General features: G+C 40.7%; 1 protein-coding gene across 3 annotated transcripts in view; it reads left to right on the top strand.

Moving 5' to 3' along the window:
• The first annotated feature begins 409 nt into the window (after positions 1 to 409).
• The window catches only part of EPM2A (EPM2A glucan phosphatase, laforin), a 43,510-nt gene continuing 22,367 nt past the window's right edge, over positions 410 to 21,552 (top strand). The window contains exons 1-2 of one of the 3 annotated variants that reach the window (XM_042016743.1): positions 410 to 755; positions 18,994 to 19,168. In XM_042016743.1, coding sequence (XP_041872677.1) covers positions 494 to 755; positions 18,994 to 19,168 — 437 coding nt within the window. In that variant the 5' untranslated portion in view covers positions 410 to 493. Of the gene's footprint in view, positions 756 to 829; positions 1,128 to 18,993; positions 19,169 to 21,552 lie in introns of those variants that run through there. The other 2 variants (XM_042016745.1, XM_042016744.1) reach the window with 2 other exon arrangements.

Here is a 21,552-nt window from a genome sequence, read left to right as displayed (position 1 = left end):
TTGTTTGTAGCTGCACGTATGGCAATTTTTAATGATGTGTTTGCTGCGCTAAATTAAGCCTGGGCTCTTCAGAGTAATTGCAGTGGCTTCCTTTAATGCAGCAATAATCCTTGTTAAAGTCAGCATACGTGATGCGTAGCCTTTGGCAACCAGGAGAGCCAGTGTTTAGCTGCAGGGAGGATTTTCCATCCCAGTCTGCACTTTAGGAGGCAATCGGGGGTCGGTGTTGTTTGAACTCCCCGCCGGTACTTTCGGAGGGGGAGTTCTCTCGGCTACGTGCGTGCGGCAGCCAAGAGCCCGACACAACCGCACCGGGAACAAGCCCGCCCGAAGGCGCCGCTGCCCGCACTCCGCCGAGCCAAGGGGCACGGGCGGTGTCCGGCCCCGGCGGAAGGGCGGGCCCTGGCGGCCTCCCAGCGGCGGCCCCGTTCCCAGCCGTCCTGTAGCAGTACCAGAACTCTTCATTAAACCACATTCTCTCTGCGGCAGTAAAATGCTGTTCCGCTTCGGCGTGGTGCTGCCCGCCCGGGTGACGGAGGGCGGCGCGGAGCTGCTGGTGGCCGGGTCGCGGCCGGAGCTGGGCGAGTGGGACCCGCGGCGCGCCGTGCCCATGAGGCGGGCGCGGCCGAGCGCCCCGCTGCCCGCCCAGGAGCCCGCGCTGTGGCTGGCGGAGGTGGCGGTGCCGGACGAGGACGCCGCCAGCCCCTTCTGGTACAAGTTCCTGCGGCGGGAGGGCGGCCACTTCCTCTGGGAAGGTAACGGAGGTTGGAACCCCCTCTCCGCCCCTCCCGCCCGCGTCGCTGCCCGGCCGCGAGAACGTGCCCGCCCGCCGGCCCTGCCGGGAGGGGCGGAGCAGCGCAGCGAGCGCTTCTCCTTGAGGGATGGCTTTGCCTGCAGCCCGCTCCGGCAGCTCCGCCTGGCTCCTGCCGGGGCCGGGAGGGTGTCCCGGTCGGCCGAGCCGTGCCTGAGCCGGGTGCTGCCGATGCTCCGGCACAGCGGCGGCCTGAGCTGTGCTTGCAGGTGGAGCCGCTCAGGCTGTCGTGGCGGGACGTGAGTTCTTGCAAACAAAAACATTTTTTAACCGCGTGATGGAGGCGGGTGAATGCAGAAGGAAGCTACCCTTCTAGGTTGGTAAAAGTTATTTGAAACGGTTTCATTATTTTTTCCCCCCTTATTTTAGGCATCCATTGTCATCATGTTTTGGTTTTTTTCTTCCCCCAGAAGTACAGAATTCAGGATCTTATGCACTATGGTGTGGGTTGTTATTTTATGTCACTAGGTGAAATGTCATGATGGCATTTTCAGGCTACTAAATTTTACTATTGTGATTTCTTAAAGAAAAACCCAGGGAGAAATTCAGTTACAGCTTTTCCAATCTTCTTGCTCTTTCAGTAGTACTTCCACCGTGTTTTTCTCTTGCTATGTGTTGTCAAGCGTTGAATAACTCTAGTCAGTTTCCATGTGCTGTTCTAGTATGTTTAAGTATCTTAAATACAAGACAATTGTCTGCTGAGTCAAATAAAGCTCTAAATATACCTCTTGTTACTGAGGAATGGATCTGACCTAATGAAAGGAAGAAGATCACTAGGTAATTTGTGAGGAGTTTTTTTTAACTCAGCTTTACAATCCATGTACCAAAATAACCCATTGTAGAGCAGTTACTCTTCACCCATTTTAAGAATACATACCACACTTCTGAGCTGCCTTTCTGTCATGTAAACTAAAACATGCATGTTGTCATAACTGTTGCACTTTTTTGTTCTTCTTTATGCTAATAAAAGACTACGTGTTAATGCTACATTCACAGACCTTTACATCATGAAGGACTAAGTATGTCATGCAGTAGTAATTGTTTTATTTAGCAGCTAAAACAAATAGTATATTCTGACTGTTTTAACCATGTTTTTCTTTTCCAGAATTGCAGGAAAAGTGAATTTATGGGATAAAAATCTTTACATCTGTCCAAGAAAGGAGAATTGGGTCTCTTTTGAAGGTGCCAAGTTGTATATAATAAGACAATGATACTGGTATATAAAGCTGTCCTCACCACACAGAATATAGAAATAATAATAGAATTAGAAGTTATTAGAATTCTAGAGAAATAATAGAGAATAACTACAGAGAATCAGCAATTGTAAGGCTGATGGTTACTGTCTGGTTTGGAAGTAGTGGTAGGTCAAATTATTGTCTGTTCCAGGGAGCACATTTAGGAAATGCAGACAGAGTAATAAACATACTGTGTTTTGGCAGATTTGCAGTTTTAGGATTAACCTGTGTGGCATTTTGTTCTTGTCATTGTGAATGCTCAGGGTTTTGAGCTCAGTGCTTAGCTGGAATGATAGATATCAAATGGGCATATCATCCAAATGCAGAGGAGTTTTGTAATTAGTCACTCATATCATCAATTTTTTCCTAAATTGATATTTACAGGAAAGAACAAATTTTCTTAAACCTTGAACATTTATTGTTCTTCATGTATTACAAGAAGGGAGCCTGTTTGAACCATGAACCCTGATTTAACTGCTTTGTTAAACCATTGTTGGATACACTGAAGTAGACAAGGTACAAGTACCATGGTGACTATAATGACAATCAAAACATACATGCCCAATTTCAAAAGCTCTCTCCATAATGGAGCGAGGCTCAACCAATCAAACAGATCATCCAACCATGATGCCCTTTCAACTCTGAATTTGATGAAACATTCTTCTAATTGTTTTTCAACCAGAAATACAGCGTTTGTGGTCCTCTGGAGGGCCCTTTGCAGAAAGGAGAACAGACATGGCACAAGGAAGAAAATGAGACGGATAACAATTATAATTACACCTCCCATTTTTATGAGATCTTTGATCCATTAGTAATTTGCTAGTTACCAGACAGATCATTAAACCAACCGGACTCATCTTCTCTTAATTTTGAAAGACCTATTTGCAGTTCTTTGATATCAGCAAAGACTGACTCAGAGTGCTCAGAAAGATTCATGCAACACATTCAAAAAAAAAAGCATGTGTGAAGATCGAACTCATGACCTTCAGATTATGAGACTGAGGTGAAATGGCACCAAGATGTCGCATTTTTGTACAATGCATGATTTGGAGTGACATCTGTGATTTTGTTTTTATTCTGACTCAGGAGAATCAAATATTATGTAAAAATCCATTTTTACTGAGCCAAGGATTTCCAATTCTTGAGGTTCATAGGGTGTCTCAGGGAGAAATTTAGTCCAGACACCCCATTCTTCTGTGGGATTCATGAGGAATCCTGAAAGATCTGAAGAGACATTTTTTGGTATTGGCCAATTGTCTACCAGTAAACCAACCAAGCAGATTGAGGATGGCTTTTCTGGACTTGAGTAAGTCAAACAAATGGTATCCAGGCCTGAGGCATTGGCTAAGGTCACCCAAACACTGGTTTTTGATTGACTCATGGGCAGGATCGCGTTACTTAAGGCAAACAATGAAGTAATAAGGCACAAGTATGATATCTGATTTAGTTTCATACTTCTCTTTGGTTTCTTTTCTCAGTCTCGTTCTGGGACAAGCCAAGCGTAAGGCACAAAAGTTATTTCTTTTGCATTCAATTCTGCAAATTTGGACCTCTTTAAATTCTCTCTAAAGTTCTCTCCAATTACTATGGAGACGAGGACTATTTCCTTCCTCGTGACCCAATATAATTAAAATTTCAGTGGCCTTACACTTCTTATGTAATTCTCAATCATAACACGATCCACACCACGCACTTGTCAACAAGGCTTTACGATACCAACATTATTATACTGGCACAAAACCCAAGGTTCACAGCTTCTGCATGTGGTATAAAAGATGTTTATCATGAGCTGTGGTCTTTCTGCAGTTCATGTCTGCGTGCTTGCTTCTTTGCTTCTGGGGGTGTCTGGGTGTTCCTGGGCTTTGTAGGGCTTCACATTTTTTGAAGGAATCCACTTTGGACCAGCACCTGTAGAGATACAAGTGTACCCTTTGCCCCAGGTTATTAGTGGGAATGGGCCTTCAATTTTCCCGATCTCTGGATTTCTGATCAAAACTAAAGGGTTTTCCTTTAACTTTGCTTGTGTGGTGTTGGAAAAACGTCTGATTATTGGCAGATTTGGTTCTGCAAAAGAGCTGTTCAAAACATTTAAAACATATAGCGCTTTATTCAAGCGCATTTGAGGCGTAGCCTCTACCTTCCCCCTCTTTTTGTTTATCCAAAAGGGATTTTAAGGTGTGGTGTGTTCTTTCAATGATTGCTTGCCCCGTAGGAGAATGAGGAATACTGAAGGAGTGATGCACACCCCAATTAATTAAGAATTTATGTGGCTCTTTTGCTATGTAAGATGGACCATTGTCTGTTTTTATTTCTTGAGGCACACCTAATGATGCAAATGCTTGCAGAAAATGCTGACGTGCATGTTTCGCTGTTTCTCCTGTGTGCAAGGAGGCAAAAAGCGCATTGGAAAATGTATCCACTGCCAGATGAATATTTTTATATTTTCCAAAAAATGGCTATTTGGTGATAACTGTTTGACACTCTGTCATGAGCCTCTTGAGCCTCAGGAGTAAGAATCCTGGGAGACATGATGTCCCAGTCTCCTCTTAGCAAGTGAAAAACTGGAGCAAGTTCATCATTGGTGATCCCCAAAATTGCCCTGATTCAATTGATTTCTCCCAAGAGCTGCTGTAGATCCTGCAGGTTGTTGACACAGGTTCTAAGTTGTATCTTCTGTGGCTTGATGTTGTGTCGTTGTATCTCATTGATGTTGTTGTGTCTTCTTGGGCTTGTCTGCCCAGTTGGTAAAGCTAGGTGTATCTTCTGAAGAATTACTTGGATTGTTGTTTGAAAATACTCCTAAATTAGGAGAAAATGTGACTAATTCTCTGTTTGTACTGTGTAGATTGTTTGTATTTTGTAGATTTATGCCTTGTAAAGATGCTTTTCCTTTTGGCTTCAAAGCTGCTTTCATGCTTTCTTCCCTTGTGCAGAAATCTGGTTGTCTTTGTGTCTGTTTATCATATATATTTGAGGGTGCAACAGTAGAAGCAGCCACAGGTGGCATCGCAGCTGGAGGATGAAAAGCTTGTTGGCTACAAGATGGCCCAGGCAGAAGTACGTAGGCATTGTTTATGGACGTGACCTGGGGTGGCACCATTTTGTACGGCGGAAGTAAGCTGGGTGCGCCATTTTGTGAAAGGAAAAATCCCATGCTCACCGCCGCGGTGGGGGGATTCTATAGGATTTTGCATAAAAGCAGGCAACCAGGGGGGACCACGCACCGCAGTGACGGGTAAAGTATCACATTATTCTTCTCTCTCACTTGTCTGGGGCAGCTTTTGTTGTTTTGACTGCTCCAGTCATGGGTCGGCCCGTGCCACGGTTTGTGAATTGACCAGGGACGAACCCGGGCTTCCCTGCACTCCCTCAGATGTTATCTGCTTTGCTTTTGCCGTATCTTCTGCGCTGGTAATTGTGTTTAGCATTTCAGGCAGCTCGCAATCCGTTACAAACTCCTTCTGTTCTGGAGTTTTAGCTGCCGCCACGTGAGGAGGAGGCGGGGCTCCTTCCAGAGGCTCCGCGTGAGCCGTGTCACTGTGAGAAGCTGCTGGCATCTCGCTGCGCTGTTCTGTCTGATTTTTGCTTGCCATAACTTCGTATACAACTCTGCAAATGGGAAGAAGCCTTGCAGCGCGACTATTTCCAAGAGAGGTTGTATTATATTGTCTTAGATGTACAGAGTCCCGGAGATACTGAGATCTCTTAATTGTTCTTTCAGGAGAGCTGTAGGGTGTTCTTTTACCATAGATTCTAACTTACTAAGTATGTCTCTCTGCGATATTGACATAACATTTCCCATTATGAATTAAGATTAACCCTGAAGCATATAAATCATACCTGACTTTGATGTCAGAAGTCTTCCTCAGTGCCTGTGTTCTGGGTCTGTTCAGCAGTCCAGTTCTGGTTCCTTTCACCAGCCTTTAGGGTTTTTGAGCTCCTTTTTCCCCAGGGAATATTCTTCTTCCTTTTCCTCTTCCAGCTCTAAGCTGCTTTTTCTTCTTTTCTCTCGTTTTCTTCAGGGAGTCCAAACTCTGAGTCCTCACACAGGGGCACCAATTGTTAATTTTCCCCGTTTCTTTTCTTTTCTTCTTTGTCTCTGTTTCATGAGTTCTTTTGCTCAGAGTTCGGATTGAAACGCAGAAGACAGGGAGTTGTTCTTTGGACTTAGATGTTTATTATTTTCTTATTATGGCACAACTGCACGGGATGTGCTTCTTAGTTAACAAGGTGGAAAATGGCCCCGAGTTCTAACTTCCAAGGCCATTTAAAGTCCATACTATCCAATTATGGAATGCCAACTAATTTATTTTTACTTATAACCCAGTAACTATTCATTTATGATCCACACTGTGGGTTTTTTTAACCAATACCAAACTTCCCAGATTTGTGGAGAGGAAGGAGGAAAGAAGAACAAACCCACACCCAAAATCCTCCATCTTGTTACACATATATGTATCGCTATATCCCATAAACCTAAATTTTCTAAACCCAGGGTTTCAACAGGAGCCTAAGGATATTTTCGTATCCAATAATTGAGCAATCTTGCAGTTCATTTTATCTAATTTGTTTTAACGTTTTTTGGGTTTTGTTTTTTGTAACTCTTGATCAATGAAAGTTTTGGCTGTCATCTGTTTATTCTTATAAAAATCACAATTTGAAAAGACAACTTCCTTTTTTAAGAACTTTTTTTTTGTGCTAAACAAATGGTGTGCATTGTCTCTTTACTATCCTGCGTGTTTAGAATTAAAATGTGCTTTGGGAAGCATTTAGCACTTGCAGAACATCTGCAATTTTGAAGATGTGGTTATGAGGGATAGAGGAAAGTGCAGAATGATACTTGCTCTAAGTTTATGAGTTGAGGCATTCATCTGTAACCAGAGAAATTCTACTCCAGTTATGGATGTCAGATCTTTACGTATACTGGATGTTGAAATCATGTGTTGTATTTAAGAAAATTACTTCAATTTTTTTATTAAGGCATGTATGTGTGTGAGAATTCTACTGGCAGTGCATATTGTTTTTATAATAGTACAGTACTTACCGTATCATATATTTTGAGTACAAATTGCAGCCATTCCAGTGCTGTGGGGAGACTGAAAGATAAAGTGAGGGTAATTATTTCTGTGGGCTGGAAGGGTCAAAGTCACAGGCCAGTGTTCTGTGGCTCTTGGTAGGAAGCTTTCAGGCTAGGCTTGGCCTGTGCAAGATTCGCTGGGTTGTTGCTTGTGCCTGGAGAGAACAAGTTCCCCTCCCTAGCAGGAGGAGGTGGGAGAGGACACTCCCCTGTGCTCCTGAAGGATCAGATACTTACCTCTGCTGTCTCAGGGAGATGTTGCTGGACTGCACCCAGGACTTGTCACTTAAAGCCTTTGAGCATTTCTGGCTCAGATCATGTGAGCTGTGTGGAGTACTTGTTTACCTACTGTGAAAGCTGAAGCCTGCTATCCAGGAGGGTTTGTGATATGCTGTGGTATCTGTAGAAGCAGGTTGGTTATGTTGAGGTTTAGAATTTGGGAGCAGGTTTAGAAAAAAACCCGTAAATTCATGTATACACCTTTTTTCCCCTGACTGTACCTGTGTCTGTCTGTGTACTTTGTTTTTGATGGTGATTCTTCAAAACTGGACACAATGTCTCTCAGCTTGGAAACTAAAAGTATTTTGTGCCAACTGTCAAAATTAAATAAATGCAAGATGAAACTTATACTTGAATTTGGTTTTGTGAGTTTATGATGGAACACTCATCTGTGCCTTTATCCCCTTACTTTCATCTAAGTAAACTGTAGGTACTAATCAAGAAACATGCTCTGTAAAAGGACAGATAATTTACTAGGGTTATGCCCCAAACTGTATTTTGAAATGATGGAATACTATCTGCTGACACTTTATATTTTTGAGAAGGAGAAAAATAAATTATATAAAACCCATATACTTGTATTGTAAAATGCTGATTCATTGTTGCCCAGAGAAGTTCTGGATTCCCCTTCCTTGAAGTGTTGAACACCAGTTTAGATGGGGCCCTGAGCAACCTGGTTTAGTGAAAAGTGTCCCTGCATGGGGAGGAAGTGGGGGGCTTGGAACTGGATGATCTTTAAGGCCCCTTCCAACCCAAACCATTCTGTGATTCTGTGAGTTTCATGTAGGTGTTAGTTTGGTGTAGATGGAGCTTGCTTGAAGCTTGACAGATACAGTATGGCCAATGAAAGCTCAAAAGCAGGATCAGCCTATATTCTAGTAATTTGTTCAGGTGAGCAGAGCCTTAATCCTTCCAAAAAAACCCCATCTCTGGTTTTGGGAAGGGGGAGGAGAGAAAAGGATGTGTCTTGTTGGCAAGACAAAACAAGCAGTACAATACAGTTCAGTTTAGAAACAGTTATGTTATTCAGCCTGTGGTATGTTGGCCTTCCAACATTTCCAGCTCCTGTGAGCTTGTTCATATAAACCTGAAGATCAGTACATTTATCAAGTAATAAAGGTTTACATATTGTTGTAATAACAGTCAGTGAAAATATCAGAAGTAAATTCTGGTAATAGGTTTCAAGGGTTGAGCACCCGATTGGTTGAAAACATCAGTGGTAGTTAAACACATTAAAATTTCATTTTTAAAGTGTGTTGAAACTTCAAGCAATCTGACTTCTTGGCTTCAGCTCTTTGAAAAAAACAGGTATAATTTCTTAATTTAATGGAGGAGATTCTTGCACGGCTGTATGAGAAGGTAAGGCCTCGTTGCTGTTTGCAATGGAGATACTGTAACAGAACGAAAAATACTTGGTGCTAAGCCTTAGCAGGATACACAGATATTCTCTTGAGGCCATTCTAAGAAGTACAGTTGGATACAGTGCTAATTTCTGTAACTGAGATCCATTTTTTTTTCTTTTTCTTTCTCCAAAGCTAATCTACAGATCCCCAAAACAGGTAACAGTTCCATTATTAAAAACAAACAACCAAAACCAAACAAAAAAATCCGGCAAACTCTGAAGAGTTACATTTCTTCATCTCTCTTTTAATGCAGGTATTTCATGTAGTGCTGTTCCCACTGGGTGGTGCCATATTCCCTGTGTATAGCCAGTGGCTGCCTAGTGTCTTGCAGCTGCTTGCAAGTTTCATGAGTATTTAAGTGTAATCTGTTCTGGTTTTGAAAGTAATCCAGTTTTACTTATTTTGCCTATCCCAGTCTTGTTCTGAAGTAGGTGGTAACTAGAAATTAACATAAAGCACAGTTGGGTGTTGATAGTTGAATAATTGTGCATCATAGACATTTTGTTCCTGCAAAGCTGTTACTTTCTGGACAGTGCTAGATACCTTAACACCTTTCAGATGCGATGAAATTTAATGAGTAGAAGTGGGTTACTTTGAATTCTACAACCCAATACCTCTTTAAGGAACTGAAAGAAATTGGTTACGAAATGCAGTAGCTCCTGGTGTTTTGTTCTTCAGCCCCCCTTAAGACATATGCATAGCATGCATTTTGGTGCAATTAAGTGGTAGCAAGTTTCTCATTACTTTCTATCTGCTTATCAGCATTAGTCAGCTTATACTGAGCAGACAACCAGACATCAATAAAACAATGCAGAGTTGCCTATGTGAAACTGCAAAATTAGAAGAATAAAAATAAATACATATACTTGCATTCCTCTGGATTTGGCAGGTATGTATCTTTTCCTACCCAGAGAGATAATCAGAGGCCAGTTCTGATTGCTGTGAGAGTCTAATTAAAGCCCTTGTGATTGTAATGGCAAATTTACAATAAATGCATTGCTTATGCAAATCCTGTATTTACCATTTTTCCTGTCCCTCACTTCCAAGTGATGGTAGCGTGCAATAGAGCTCAACAACATATTTTCAATGGCAGGAAACACAGAGAAGTGGTAAGTAACTGGGATGATACTTTGGTTAAGGTATTGCCATGGTTGCTGTTTTGATGTGGCTTGTTTCCTGCCTGTTCTTCTTCTGGTATGATAAAAAGTAGCAATCAGTAGTAGACAGTACAGTAGAGAGTGTCAAAGCAAATGGGTATTATTATTAAAGACAGTATTAGATTATAATTTTGTTGCTATCAGCCATTATTCTCTCATCTGTATTTCCTTTAGTCTTATTTCTACCATCTGTCAGAAAAGAAACTGTCTTTTACATCAGATAGATTTCCTTTTAGTTGCTTTTCTCTGACTTCATCTTTAAACCAGGCATTTGGTTAAAATCTCTTAGTACAGTAGAAGTTCCCACTGAGAAACACCTGTGCCTGAGCAGACCTAGAGAGAGAAATAAAACATGTTTTTGAAAGTTGCCTTTGAAAAATCAAATTTTCTTATATCTGATTAAAAAAAAGAAAAAGAAAAAAAGCCTTGGTGATTAACAGCTTTGAGTGCTGAGAATGGCTTTCTTGTAAACCATTTAGTTCTAATTCTGGCATAATTTCAAAATATAGTTCCATAAAATAATTTCTTAGGCTATAAGAATAGACTAAAAATTCTCAAATTCAGCCTGAATTTTAATTGAATTAAAACTTATTTCCATGGTTCTATGTATCAGCTCTACCAAAAGGGAAGTTGAAACAGTCTGCTTTAAGTCTGGTAAAATATAAACATGTGGTATATGATGCAAGTGGTTTTCTGCTTTTTGGGTATCTCTTTCGGGCTTGCAAATGCAAGGAAACATTTCTGAAAATCAAACCAGTTATGAAGGAGTTACTGAACTAGGTGTGGCAAATTAACAGTTTTGTCTTATATTAATGCTAGGTGTTTAAGTAATCCAGTAAATTGATCTACCATTTACAGAATCTTAAGGGGAAGATGATTTACTGACTGTAGAAAAAAAAACAGCATTAAAAATCAAAGTATGCTTTTCTTAGGCATGCAGGTAAGGTTTCGTACATGGCATACAGAATTAGAGCTATTTGTCAGAGCTGTGAAAACAAAGGGCTGCTACTGAGGGCTTTGCTGAGACTTGAGGAAGGTGGGACTCTTGAGCCTGTGGCAGGCTCAAACTCTCCAAAACCTGACCTCGCGCAGTTCCAGCGAGGGGAATCCAGCCTCCCCTACTTCTGTTTTTTAAGGATCAATAGCAATTCAGCCTTGGCAAGATTGAGACAGATGCTATTTCAAAACATCAGAGATTGAATTTTTTTCACTTTTGTGACAGGATGTGGTGTGAAGGGTAAGTAGATTTGAATATTGTGAGTGTACTGAAGGAGGTTCAGTTAGAGTTGATGTGTGGTAACAATGCTGTGCAGTGGTACATTCAGATAACTGAGAACTGTATCCAAAATAGGATTTGAGACTTTTCTTCATTGTAATGTTGGTATAAAAGGTAAGGAAGCTGGCAAAAACTTAAACCTTTTAAATGCTTTATTTTGGAGATTATTTTTGGTATGTTTTCTTTACTTCCTGTTCTATTTTTTTTTTTAAGAAGTCTTTTATTCCGTGCTCTGTTTCTCTGCCCCCAGAGTGCTTATTATAATTAAACTCTTCCAGGGGAATTTCTAAGCATGAACTTAAGGTACTCATTTACCTTGTTAAAGGACCTCATTTGATACAGCAAATGGAATTACTTAAAATATTTAGACATAGTTAAAATTTTGAATTGACACTTTGTCATAGGTTAGCAAGCATAGTCCCAGAAGTGATGTTCTTGCAAAGGGGTGCTTACAGCTTCCTCTATGACCTGACAGAACCTATCAGCTGGCCAGTTTGAATATGGACAAGTCTTTAAGCCACTTAAAGTTGTGATCGCCTCTGTGATCCACACTTAAGAATAGACAAACCCCCCCCCAAGCTCTCTCTCGTTTTCCGGTGCTGGCACAGGTGGCTGCGGGCCATGGCCATCCTGGAGCCGATGGGTACTGTTCCACCCGCGGAACCCTCCCCACAGCCCTGCTGTGGGCAGACGGCCGGCTTGGCACCCCCCACCTCCAGTGCTGCCAAGATTCAGCCAAAAGCTGCACCGCTGTCCAGCAGAGATCATGTGACCAACAGCGATAAGCGGACTTCCAGCTGCAAGGCCTAGGTGAGATTAACCCTTTTAGTGCTATGAAGAGCTGAAAACCTGAGGGAAGAGAGAGAGGAGATGCTTAAAGCTGAAGTTCTGTTGTGAAGCTATGATATATCAGAGTATCCTGTTGTAATTTCATGAAGATATGGGGGGTGCAGTGTTCAACTCATAAGCAAAAGCACCTGCACTGAGATAGGCAGATGCTGATGCAGCTGTAATTTCATGCGAAGTTTGGACAGGGAGAGATGGAAGCGATGAGGACTTTTGCTCCAAATGGGAAAGGAGAAAACCTCAGTTCCTAGAGATGCTCCCAGAGATAGTCCTAAAGATGAAGATGAGAAAGACCCTTTGCTCCCAGGGAAGGAGAAGGGCCTCTGTTCTTAGAGATGAAATGCTCCCAGAGATGGATGAAGAGAACTTTTGTTTCTGAACGGCTCAACCTTAAAACTGTACCCCAAAAAACTTCAAGAGTGGACCCTCAAAAGTAGTTGTGGGAAAAGCTGCAAGTTGGGGAAGGGACTGACATGGGAGCAGAGAGACTCCTCTTCCTAAATGGACTGAACAAAGTTATTTGGAAGTGGGTGGCTGTCTCGTTGTGATACTGTTTTCATAGCATGGGCAAGAGAGACTCCTCTTCCTAAATGGACTGAACAAGGTTATTATGGAAGTGGTAAACAGACTGAACATCTCAAGGGTTGTCTTTTTATATTGTCACTTGGAGAAGGGAGAAGGGTGGGGGGAGGAGAAGAGTTCTGAAGGTGTGGTATGACTTTTTTTTCTTTTAGGTCTGTTAATAAACTTCTTTATATTCTTTCAAGATTGGTGCCTGCTTTGCATTTCTCCTAATTCTTATCTCACAGAAGGTAAACAGTAATGAGTATTTTGGACCAAACCACTACACTAAATTGGTGTTTCCGCCCGGTTACAAACCCAACCCGCTACACACTTAAAATGTGTTTGTTCATGCAAAATTTGTGACAAAGATTATAGGAGTTAGTCTTTGCTCTAACTGATTTGTGAGTAGGCAATCTGAAAATTGCCTGGCTGCTTGTGGTTTGGGTTGGTTAGTTGCTGTTGAAGCTAATGTGTGTGTGTCTAAGGTTATCTCAGTAGCCCTGCGGTTTTTAAAGAGGTAGCAGTGAACTGAGAAATGCCCTTACCTTACTGGGGTTTGGAGGCTTGGAAGTTGCATATCAGTGTTTTAAGGTCAGGCTAAGGCACGGATGAAATACCCAGCACCTTTATGGCTGCTCTTGTGCCCTGGAGTTCCTGCATACGTCTCCTTACACAACACAGAACAGAAAAAACTAAAACTTAGAGCAAGGTGTGCAACAACCTCGTAGCTGAAAGAGCAGTGGCTGAGCAGAGCCTTTGCTGCAAAGAGCTCTGCAGAGACAGTGGGAGAGGCAGTCTTATTTTTTTCATTTATTCATGTGGTTCACCCTTAATGGTGATAAGAAATTTCATTGAGCCAGATTTTGTTTATTGTGTTTTAAGATCAAGCTGGTAATTTCTCCACTGTGACTCTTTTGTGCAATCTGTGTGCAGTTCTCTGCTGTGTCAAGATGTGTCTGTGCTGTTGGCAGACTGTTGGATTATACTTCTTTCACCCCTGCCGTACAGCTGTAAAAATATAGTAACTGCAGGTTTTTCTTTGTGTTTTGTTGTTGTGCCTCACTAGATTGAATTTCAGAACATCCTCTTCTAGTCTCTGCTTACCTTCTTCCAGTCTAGATCTTTGCATGTCTTGTATTACTTACTGTATCTTCATCTGGTTTTCACAGAATTAATCAGGCTGGAAGGGACCACAGTGGGTCATCTGATCCAACCTTCCTGCTCAAGGAGGATCAAAACAAAGCTTTCCTTTGCTTCATTCTGGTCTCCTTCTTTTGCCAGTGCCATTTATCAGTTATGTGGAGATCTTTGGTTTTATTCTTTTGTTTAGTTATTTGTACAGCCGCTTCATACACTACTTTGATCATCCTTCATATGCATTAAACAAGGAGCCATAAACTGCAGTCATGCAGATTTTGAAAGAGCCCTCTGTGAGGCTTGAGCTGTCAGTGGGGCTGGTTGGTTGCTTTGCTCTCCAGCAATTCCCTACATCAGTGGTTTCCTCCACACAATCATCTGCAGTACAGAGCAACAAGGGCAAAAGCAATGAAAAACTTCATAGTTTATTGCCTAGAAACTTATCTTAATCTCTTTCTCTTTCAGATAAATGTTTTTGCTGTGAAGAATCACAGCAAAAAAGGGTTTTGAATAAAAAAAAAATAGGGACCTAAATAAATGAAAAAAAGTGCTATCCTAGAAGTTAAACTAGGACCTGTGTATTCTAATAAACTCTTCCAAAATTATTTTCTTCTTCAATTAGGAAAGCCAACATGATCAATTAATGGGAAGATTAGTACTATTCAAATACGTAACTTATCCTTTTTTATGATTGAATTTTAGATGTTTTCAGATGATTGTGTATTTGCTTCCCAACAATATGTTTTGCCACTTGGAATATGAATAAAAACAAGATGAAAAAAACTACTGATACAGAAATGGGTTTAGTTGTAAAACTATGTATTTAAATGCTGTTGTGTGAGCCCTGTCTCAAAGGACATTTGTGTTTGTTTTCTGCAAAGATGAGCAGGTGAATGGAAAACATTTGATGTTCTTGGCTTTACTATAGTCTCTAGGAACAGAAAAGTTGAAATGCTTTATAAATTGCATTGTTGTCTAACGGTATCCAAAATATTATGGAGTTTCTGTGACAAACTGTGCTAGCAGAAGCATGATGTGAACTGATACAACAACTTTTTCTTTTTTTGAAACTTTTTAAATGCATCTTGTGAAGCAAACTTTGGTGAGAAGCACTTATGTAATCACGTGGATATTACCTGGGTAGTGAAACCTGATCTTTTTTGGTAATTGCAGATTTTCATAACTCCCTTAAGAAGTGTAGTGAATTCAGCTTTCTGAACACAGTGCACTTTGATCATACCATCCCCTAAATTAGTATTTCTTGAAGATGGTAGCACTCCTTCCTGTATGAAACTATATCACATGTGAATATATGTATATGTGTTGAAAATATGTTGATATACATTCTGCTGCACAGATGTCTTATTTCAGTAGGAAAGTTACTTAATTCATAGATCAGTATATAACATAAGGAGTAGTAAAGAGCTAGGCAATTCTCATGAAATATGATTCGAATGCAAACTGTTATTGTTTACCTGATTATTAAAGGCAAATCAGAACCATACCTTTGAGATTCAGGCTTGACTGTAGGCCATAGCGGGAAGGTTGAGGCTGTTCGGTGCAGAAAAATAAACGGTGATAAGTATTGATTACAGAAGAAAGCATTTCAGAATGAGATTTGACCAAACCTGTTTGAGGGAACAAATAAAACAAATTGCTCTTGGCAACTTACTCTTGGCCCCATTTCCATATGTGATTGTAGGCTATTTAAGGGAATTAATGATGGTGAAGGTGGTAAGGTTACAAGGCAAAGAGGTTGCGCCTTTTTAAGAATGTGGAGAGAAGGAAGAAGGTCATAGAAAAGGAAGGAAGGCAAAAAAGAGACAAGAATTAAAGCTGGAGGAGGAGGATGAACTGCAAAACTGGCAGATGGCAGAAGTGCGTGCATCTCAAGCAGCAGCAGTTGGAAATGGGGCAGTAGAAAGCACATGGTGGGTACCTGAGTACAAGGAAACACGAGGCTGGGAGTAGTAAAAAAGCCAGAGATCCTGAGACCATGGTTCAAAACTGCCAGGGTGAAGTGAGGGCTGGCGACTCTGGGGACTGCAGGGACACCCCACGGGACTGGCAGTCAGGAACAGACAGCCTGGGGGCATGAGGGCAGCCCAAGCCCTGAGCATTGGGTGGGGACAGGCTGAGGCTGGGACAGGACATGGGCCCCTGGGTATGTGGGGGTTAGGATCAGAGACAGCCTTATGATGGCAGGACATGGCCACGGTGATGTGCGTTGCTACAGACAGTTGCTGGAGGGTAGAATGGGGAAGGCAAGATATGGTGTTTGTGGTTGTATTTTGCTGAATGCATGAAGTCATTTAAATGTCATAAACATCCATAGATTTTGTTGTGCTGTTGTATGTGTTGATTTATGCTGTTGTCTTCTCATATTATTTAAAAGTGGTAAGAATATATAAACAATTGGAAATGTGAAATAAAAATATAGTGATAAGATTTGTAGCTTCTGAAACTATGTACTGATCTTGCTTACCTTATTTATAATCAAAATAGTCAAAAACTATATGATGCATAATTGTTCAGCAGTGTGAAAGAGAAGATAGTTTTCTGCCCAGTGTTTTTATTTTGGTAAATAGTAATATTTCACAATTATGATAAAATGGGCTGCATGTCATTTGGAAATAAGGAGATGGTTTGGGCTTTCCTCTTAAATGTTATTCTTACTCTATAATCATTGCATTAATATATCTCCCAAAATGCTCTTGTTCTAGCAAATTTCCGTAACTGTGGTGCTTGAAAACTGGTCATGCGTTTACGTGCAATGTGAAATTGAAGATACTCCTTTGGGCATGATTTTGCTCAGAAATGTTTTAACATCATTAATAATGTATAAGTGTAACAGGCTTAAGCAAGTCATAGACTAGGTCACTTCTGATCTGCACAATAATAATTCCTACATGGCAATTAGTATTACAATAAGTATGTAAAAATGGTGGTGAGGGGTGATATACGTGTACTGTATTTTTGGAACCTAGATAACCTTTTGATTGATGACATGACCCATGTCAATTCAAGTTGCTTACTCTGGCATGGTATTACAAACCAGTTTTCAGACTAAAGCTCACACTACTGCTCTAAGAGAAGAGGAGGAGGTAATGAATATTAGTGGAAAATCATAAGAAAGAGAGTCTTAAACTAGGCCGTTTAAGGTAGTTGTGATCGTTCACCATTGCAATTGTTATCGTCTCTCTGTGGGTCACCTTGAGCAACTTCTACTGTGTATGAACAGACTCTTGAAGTGTGACGTGCATTTGGAGACAACAAAGTGAGTGTTTATTGGTCAGCAAACATTAAAGACAGATAGGGTTTAATGAACTCTTTGGCTAGATATCCCTATGTGTCTGGTCTGCAACAGGAATCTGAAGAGTCTTTGCTGGCCAGGCAGCTGTGAATTGTCAAGAATGAGACTAGTCTTGATGTTAATTAAAAATTAACAACTGTTTTATCAGAAGAATAATTTTGAAAAAATTAATTAAAGCTAAAATAATTCGATCTGGGAAAATCCACTAGTAAGGAAACCCAAGTAAAAATCCCAAAACCCGGGTCCACAGTGATTAGAGACCTTTAGGCCTAACTGGCACAAGGCCCCAGTGCAGGAAGCCTGCAACGCTGGGTTAACTTTGGCTAGTCCAAAGTTAGATAATTAAAATGGTCTCTCTGGGAGATAGAGGCCTGAGTCACCAATGTTGGGCTTCACCCACAGCTAATCTGAGGCAAAAAGCGAGCTCCAGTGCTGTGCACTGAGTTTTATGGTATCCATGCTCCCCCCAGGTCTGCCCACAATCCAGCCCCCATGGTCTGGAGCGATTGGTGGAGTCTTGAAGTGAGGTCATCTGATCCTGCCAATGGCTGGCTGTCGTCTGGGCTAAAGTTTAGGGATGATGTCACTTGCTTGAAAGGCGGGAAAATGTTCTCGTTGAAATTCATGTTGCCGTGGAGCTGAGTTGCCGGTTAATGGACAGGAGACTAAAAATAGCTTTTGACAGTTAAAAGTCTGCTCTTGGAGCTGGGCCTGGAAAATTGTAGATCTTAAGGAAATTAACAAAAGCATTAAACTGCACTACAAACACTTCAAAAAAACCCCAACTTTTAAAACAGAACAATCAACAAACATTTTAAGGAACTTTTAAAACCGAACTATAAACACTTTAAGGAACTTTTAAAACATACTAATTAACTTGAATAACTTGGGTATGTGCAGGAAACAATACATTTGTAAGGTTAAAGCTTAAGGAAGGGATTAAACTTATTTTATTAATTATTATAAATATTTTATTAACAGGGATTTTTAACTAGGAACTGTGTGATTAAGTGATTCTGAGAATTAACTCAATAACTTTAACAGTTTGATGGGCATTTTAAGTATGTAAAGACTAATTTGGCAATTGAAACACTTAATATGCAAAATGTAAAACTAGGACATTTAACATCTTATCATGCAAAATCAGGGCACTTAACATGCAAAGGCCAATTTGGTGGATTTCATATATAACAAATGAAATGGAAGAGGGCCACCCTTCTTTGCTCCTTTAAAAAAGTCTGCATTGTTTCTAGGTTGCTGTCTGCCACCTGCTTTGGGCATTGATGCCTTTCCACATTGTTGTTTTCTTCTTGAATCCTTAAGCTGGTAGCAAATCCTGTGTCACCAGTCCTAACTCTCTTTGTGGTTTTACCTTTCTGATCATGCATTGCTGTCCTCTGAACTTTCTCTGAGGTCTTTCCCATATCTTGGCAACTTCCTTAGAAGTCAGCCTGAACCAAGGTGAGGCTGCCGTGGCATGTCTGAGCCACAGGAAGATTGACCCCCTAGAGAGAGGTCACAGAGCCAGAACGTTAAACATTGAGGTCACATACTATGAGACATCAAATGAGGAACTTAAATGACATTAATTATTCCTTAAATTTTAAGTGATTCAGGAGTCTTTAATATTGGGGGGGGGGGCTAAGATAAATAACTAAATTAAAAAACATTTCTAATAATGATATGCAAAATTTTATTTTAATGCTGAACATTTGCTTTGTGGCAGTGCTTCTGTTGCCACTATTTCAGTTGTTAATAATGTGTTACGAGAAATGCAGTTTGAAGAGGCAGGAAACACTACTCCAGGCCTTGGAGGCTCAGTTCAAATCTCCCAGCAATTTTTTTTAAAGACTATCCAGATACACAGCCTGCAATTGTCCTTTCTTCTGTTCTAGGTAGTGGGCCCCATCATGATCGAAGCTGTGTTTACAACCACAGTGACATAGTAGATGGAGTTTACTGCCTCCCGATAGCACACTGGATTGAAGTCTCTGGACATACTGATGAGATGAAGCACACAACCGATTTCTATTTTAATATTGCAGGACATCAAGCTATCCATTACTCCAGGTAAAAGAAATGTGCAGAGCTTGGCTGGTGTCAAATGTTACAAACAGAAAATCTAAACTGGCATGTCAGAAAACTGCATTTGAAGTAGTGAATGCTTGTTTGTGTGTAACAGTAAACTTTAACAAAGATTCAGCACCTCTTTGCAATTAGATGTCAGTTTAGCAGATCCTAAGTTCAAGGATACCTGTACCCTGTAGTGGTGTGTTATGTTGCATCATATCTGAAAAAGTTTTGTGGCAATTTATGGACAGTCATTTTCAAATGCTTGTCTATATACACAAGTAAAATTGCAAATATGTTATGTGTTTGGTTTGGGATGATTTTACTGAAGAATGTGTCCTGGGAAACAAAAAGAATATATTCCAGCACCAGAACTTAAGGGTGATATGTTGTCGCTCATGTGTGGCAGCAACTGCAATTAGTGACAGCCGCTGTAGATGACTTCTGCTTCTGGACATGTATTTAACAAAATACTAAAACTTAGACAAGTCTTAAAATGTTAGTATTCCATAGTGTTCACTTGAGTCCACTGTCCCACCAGTGAATCATCCTGGCTTGAACTAGGAGACAGTAAAGATCAAGGAGAGCACCCACCCTTTAGGGCTACAGATGTAGTGCAGGCTGTGTTTACAGCAGCAGCCTGAGCACTGGTGGTTAACAAAGTGGCACTGAGGAATGTGGGATCCTTTGTAGCTTTTTTCCCCTTCTGCAGTCAATGGATACAGCCACAGGTTTGTAGATTGATAATAGTTGTGTGAATGCTGACAGTCCCGATATGCCACATGCATTACAGAGCAGTTAGTTATCCCAAAGGGATATGTATTTTTTTAAGAAATCACACCACCTTGTACTTTCATTAGGCCTTAGCATTGCTTTGTGTCAATTTCTCCAGACCACTGTATCAGCTACCCCAACCTCACCATCTTGTCTCTTCCTTGTACTCTTTGTCTCCACCCTCTCACAGAGTGAGGGAAGGAGAATTCTCTCTTCGCTAGACTTGCAGCGTGTGAGGGAAAGATTTCTTCCCCTTGATGTATTTTGGAATAACATGGACTCATAAACACTGGCAGGCATATGTAGGTATTTGTGGGACCTTTTCCCTGAGACCCCCTTAAGTAATATACTGTGCCTGATAGACTGTAGTGTTATGTGGATCTTAAACATCTGTTTCCAACATCCTATCAGAGTAAAGATCGTGTTTATTCCAAAGCACAGATTTGTCAATCCCAAATAATCTTTGCTTGGCAGAGAAATTTTTTGAGAAAGAACAGCTGTCAGAAAGTGAATATCTAAGTACCAAAGGCTAACTTATCTTCCTTTCCAGAGGCAGCAGTGATCTATTTAATACTGCCTTATCTGCATGACTATGTGTTTCAAAGATTAGGTAAAAAGCTGCAGATTCTGCTAGAGAATATTTGAAGAAAATTTTCTGAGCTGTGTAGTCTTTTGCAGATGAGGATCTTCTCCTTCATTCCATTCTCATACACATGTACCTTCATTGAAAGGCAACCTTATATTTACATCTCAGTAATTCTTATCTCATTTCTTTGAGCTATATTAAGTAAGCATACTCTGTAACAGTCCTGTCACATAATTACTTCTAATACTTTGAAGATATGCAGCCTTAAATGTTTTCTTAATTATTAACAGTTGGGGGCAGATTCACCATTCTGCTTGTTATAATAAAGCAGCCCAAAAATACTAGCTATTTTAGATTCTTTTTTTGTTGTTGTTGGCAGAGCAGCTGAAGTAAGCTGATGGAAATGCCTTTATTTTGCTATGGATTTATTGATTCAGAGGAGTACTACGAATATTAATCGAATAAAAAATAAAAAAACCCCATACGTATATACCCCCAATCCTCCCCAAAGCAAAAAAAAAAAAAAAAAAAAAAAAAACCACAACAAAACGAAACAAACCAAAAAAACCAACCAAACCCAAAAATCTCAACCAAAAAAAACCCAAACAAGAAAACCCCAAACAGAAGCAAAAAGCCAGTCTCTCTGCCTGTACAGTTAAATCTCAGCATATGATCAGATCATGGTTTTCCAGCTATGATTACATTTTTCCATGCTGTAATGAAGGCAGCAGTGCTGCGGGGAGCGTAATGACCACAAATTCTGAGTCCTGTCACCACTTGTAGGATCTTTACAGAGTGGTGGAGGCTGGAAAGAAGTGATTTATCAATGAAAACTTTTGATGTGAGCCTCTCTTCTGTTGCTCCACTTAATAGGGTTGCCGTGTGTGAATGAATGAGAAAGGAAGGTTCTCCTCTGTCAAAGGGGCTTCCCACATGAGCCCTGGGACTGATTTTACTGTCCTCTGTTGAATCACAATTAGAAACAGTTCCTCTGAGGTTTGCTGCCATCTTGCTTCTTCATAAA

Source organism: Corvus kubaryi, unplaced genomic scaffold (genome assembly GCF_017639235.1).
Source record: "Corvus kubaryi isolate FWS band 111438036 unplaced genomic scaffold, C.kubaryi_AGA036_p1.0 split3-73, whole genome shotgun sequence".
Taxonomy (NCBI): Eukaryota; Metazoa; Chordata; class Aves; order Passeriformes; family Corvidae; genus Corvus; species Corvus kubaryi.
This window is presented reverse-complemented; position numbering and strand designations above follow the sequence as displayed.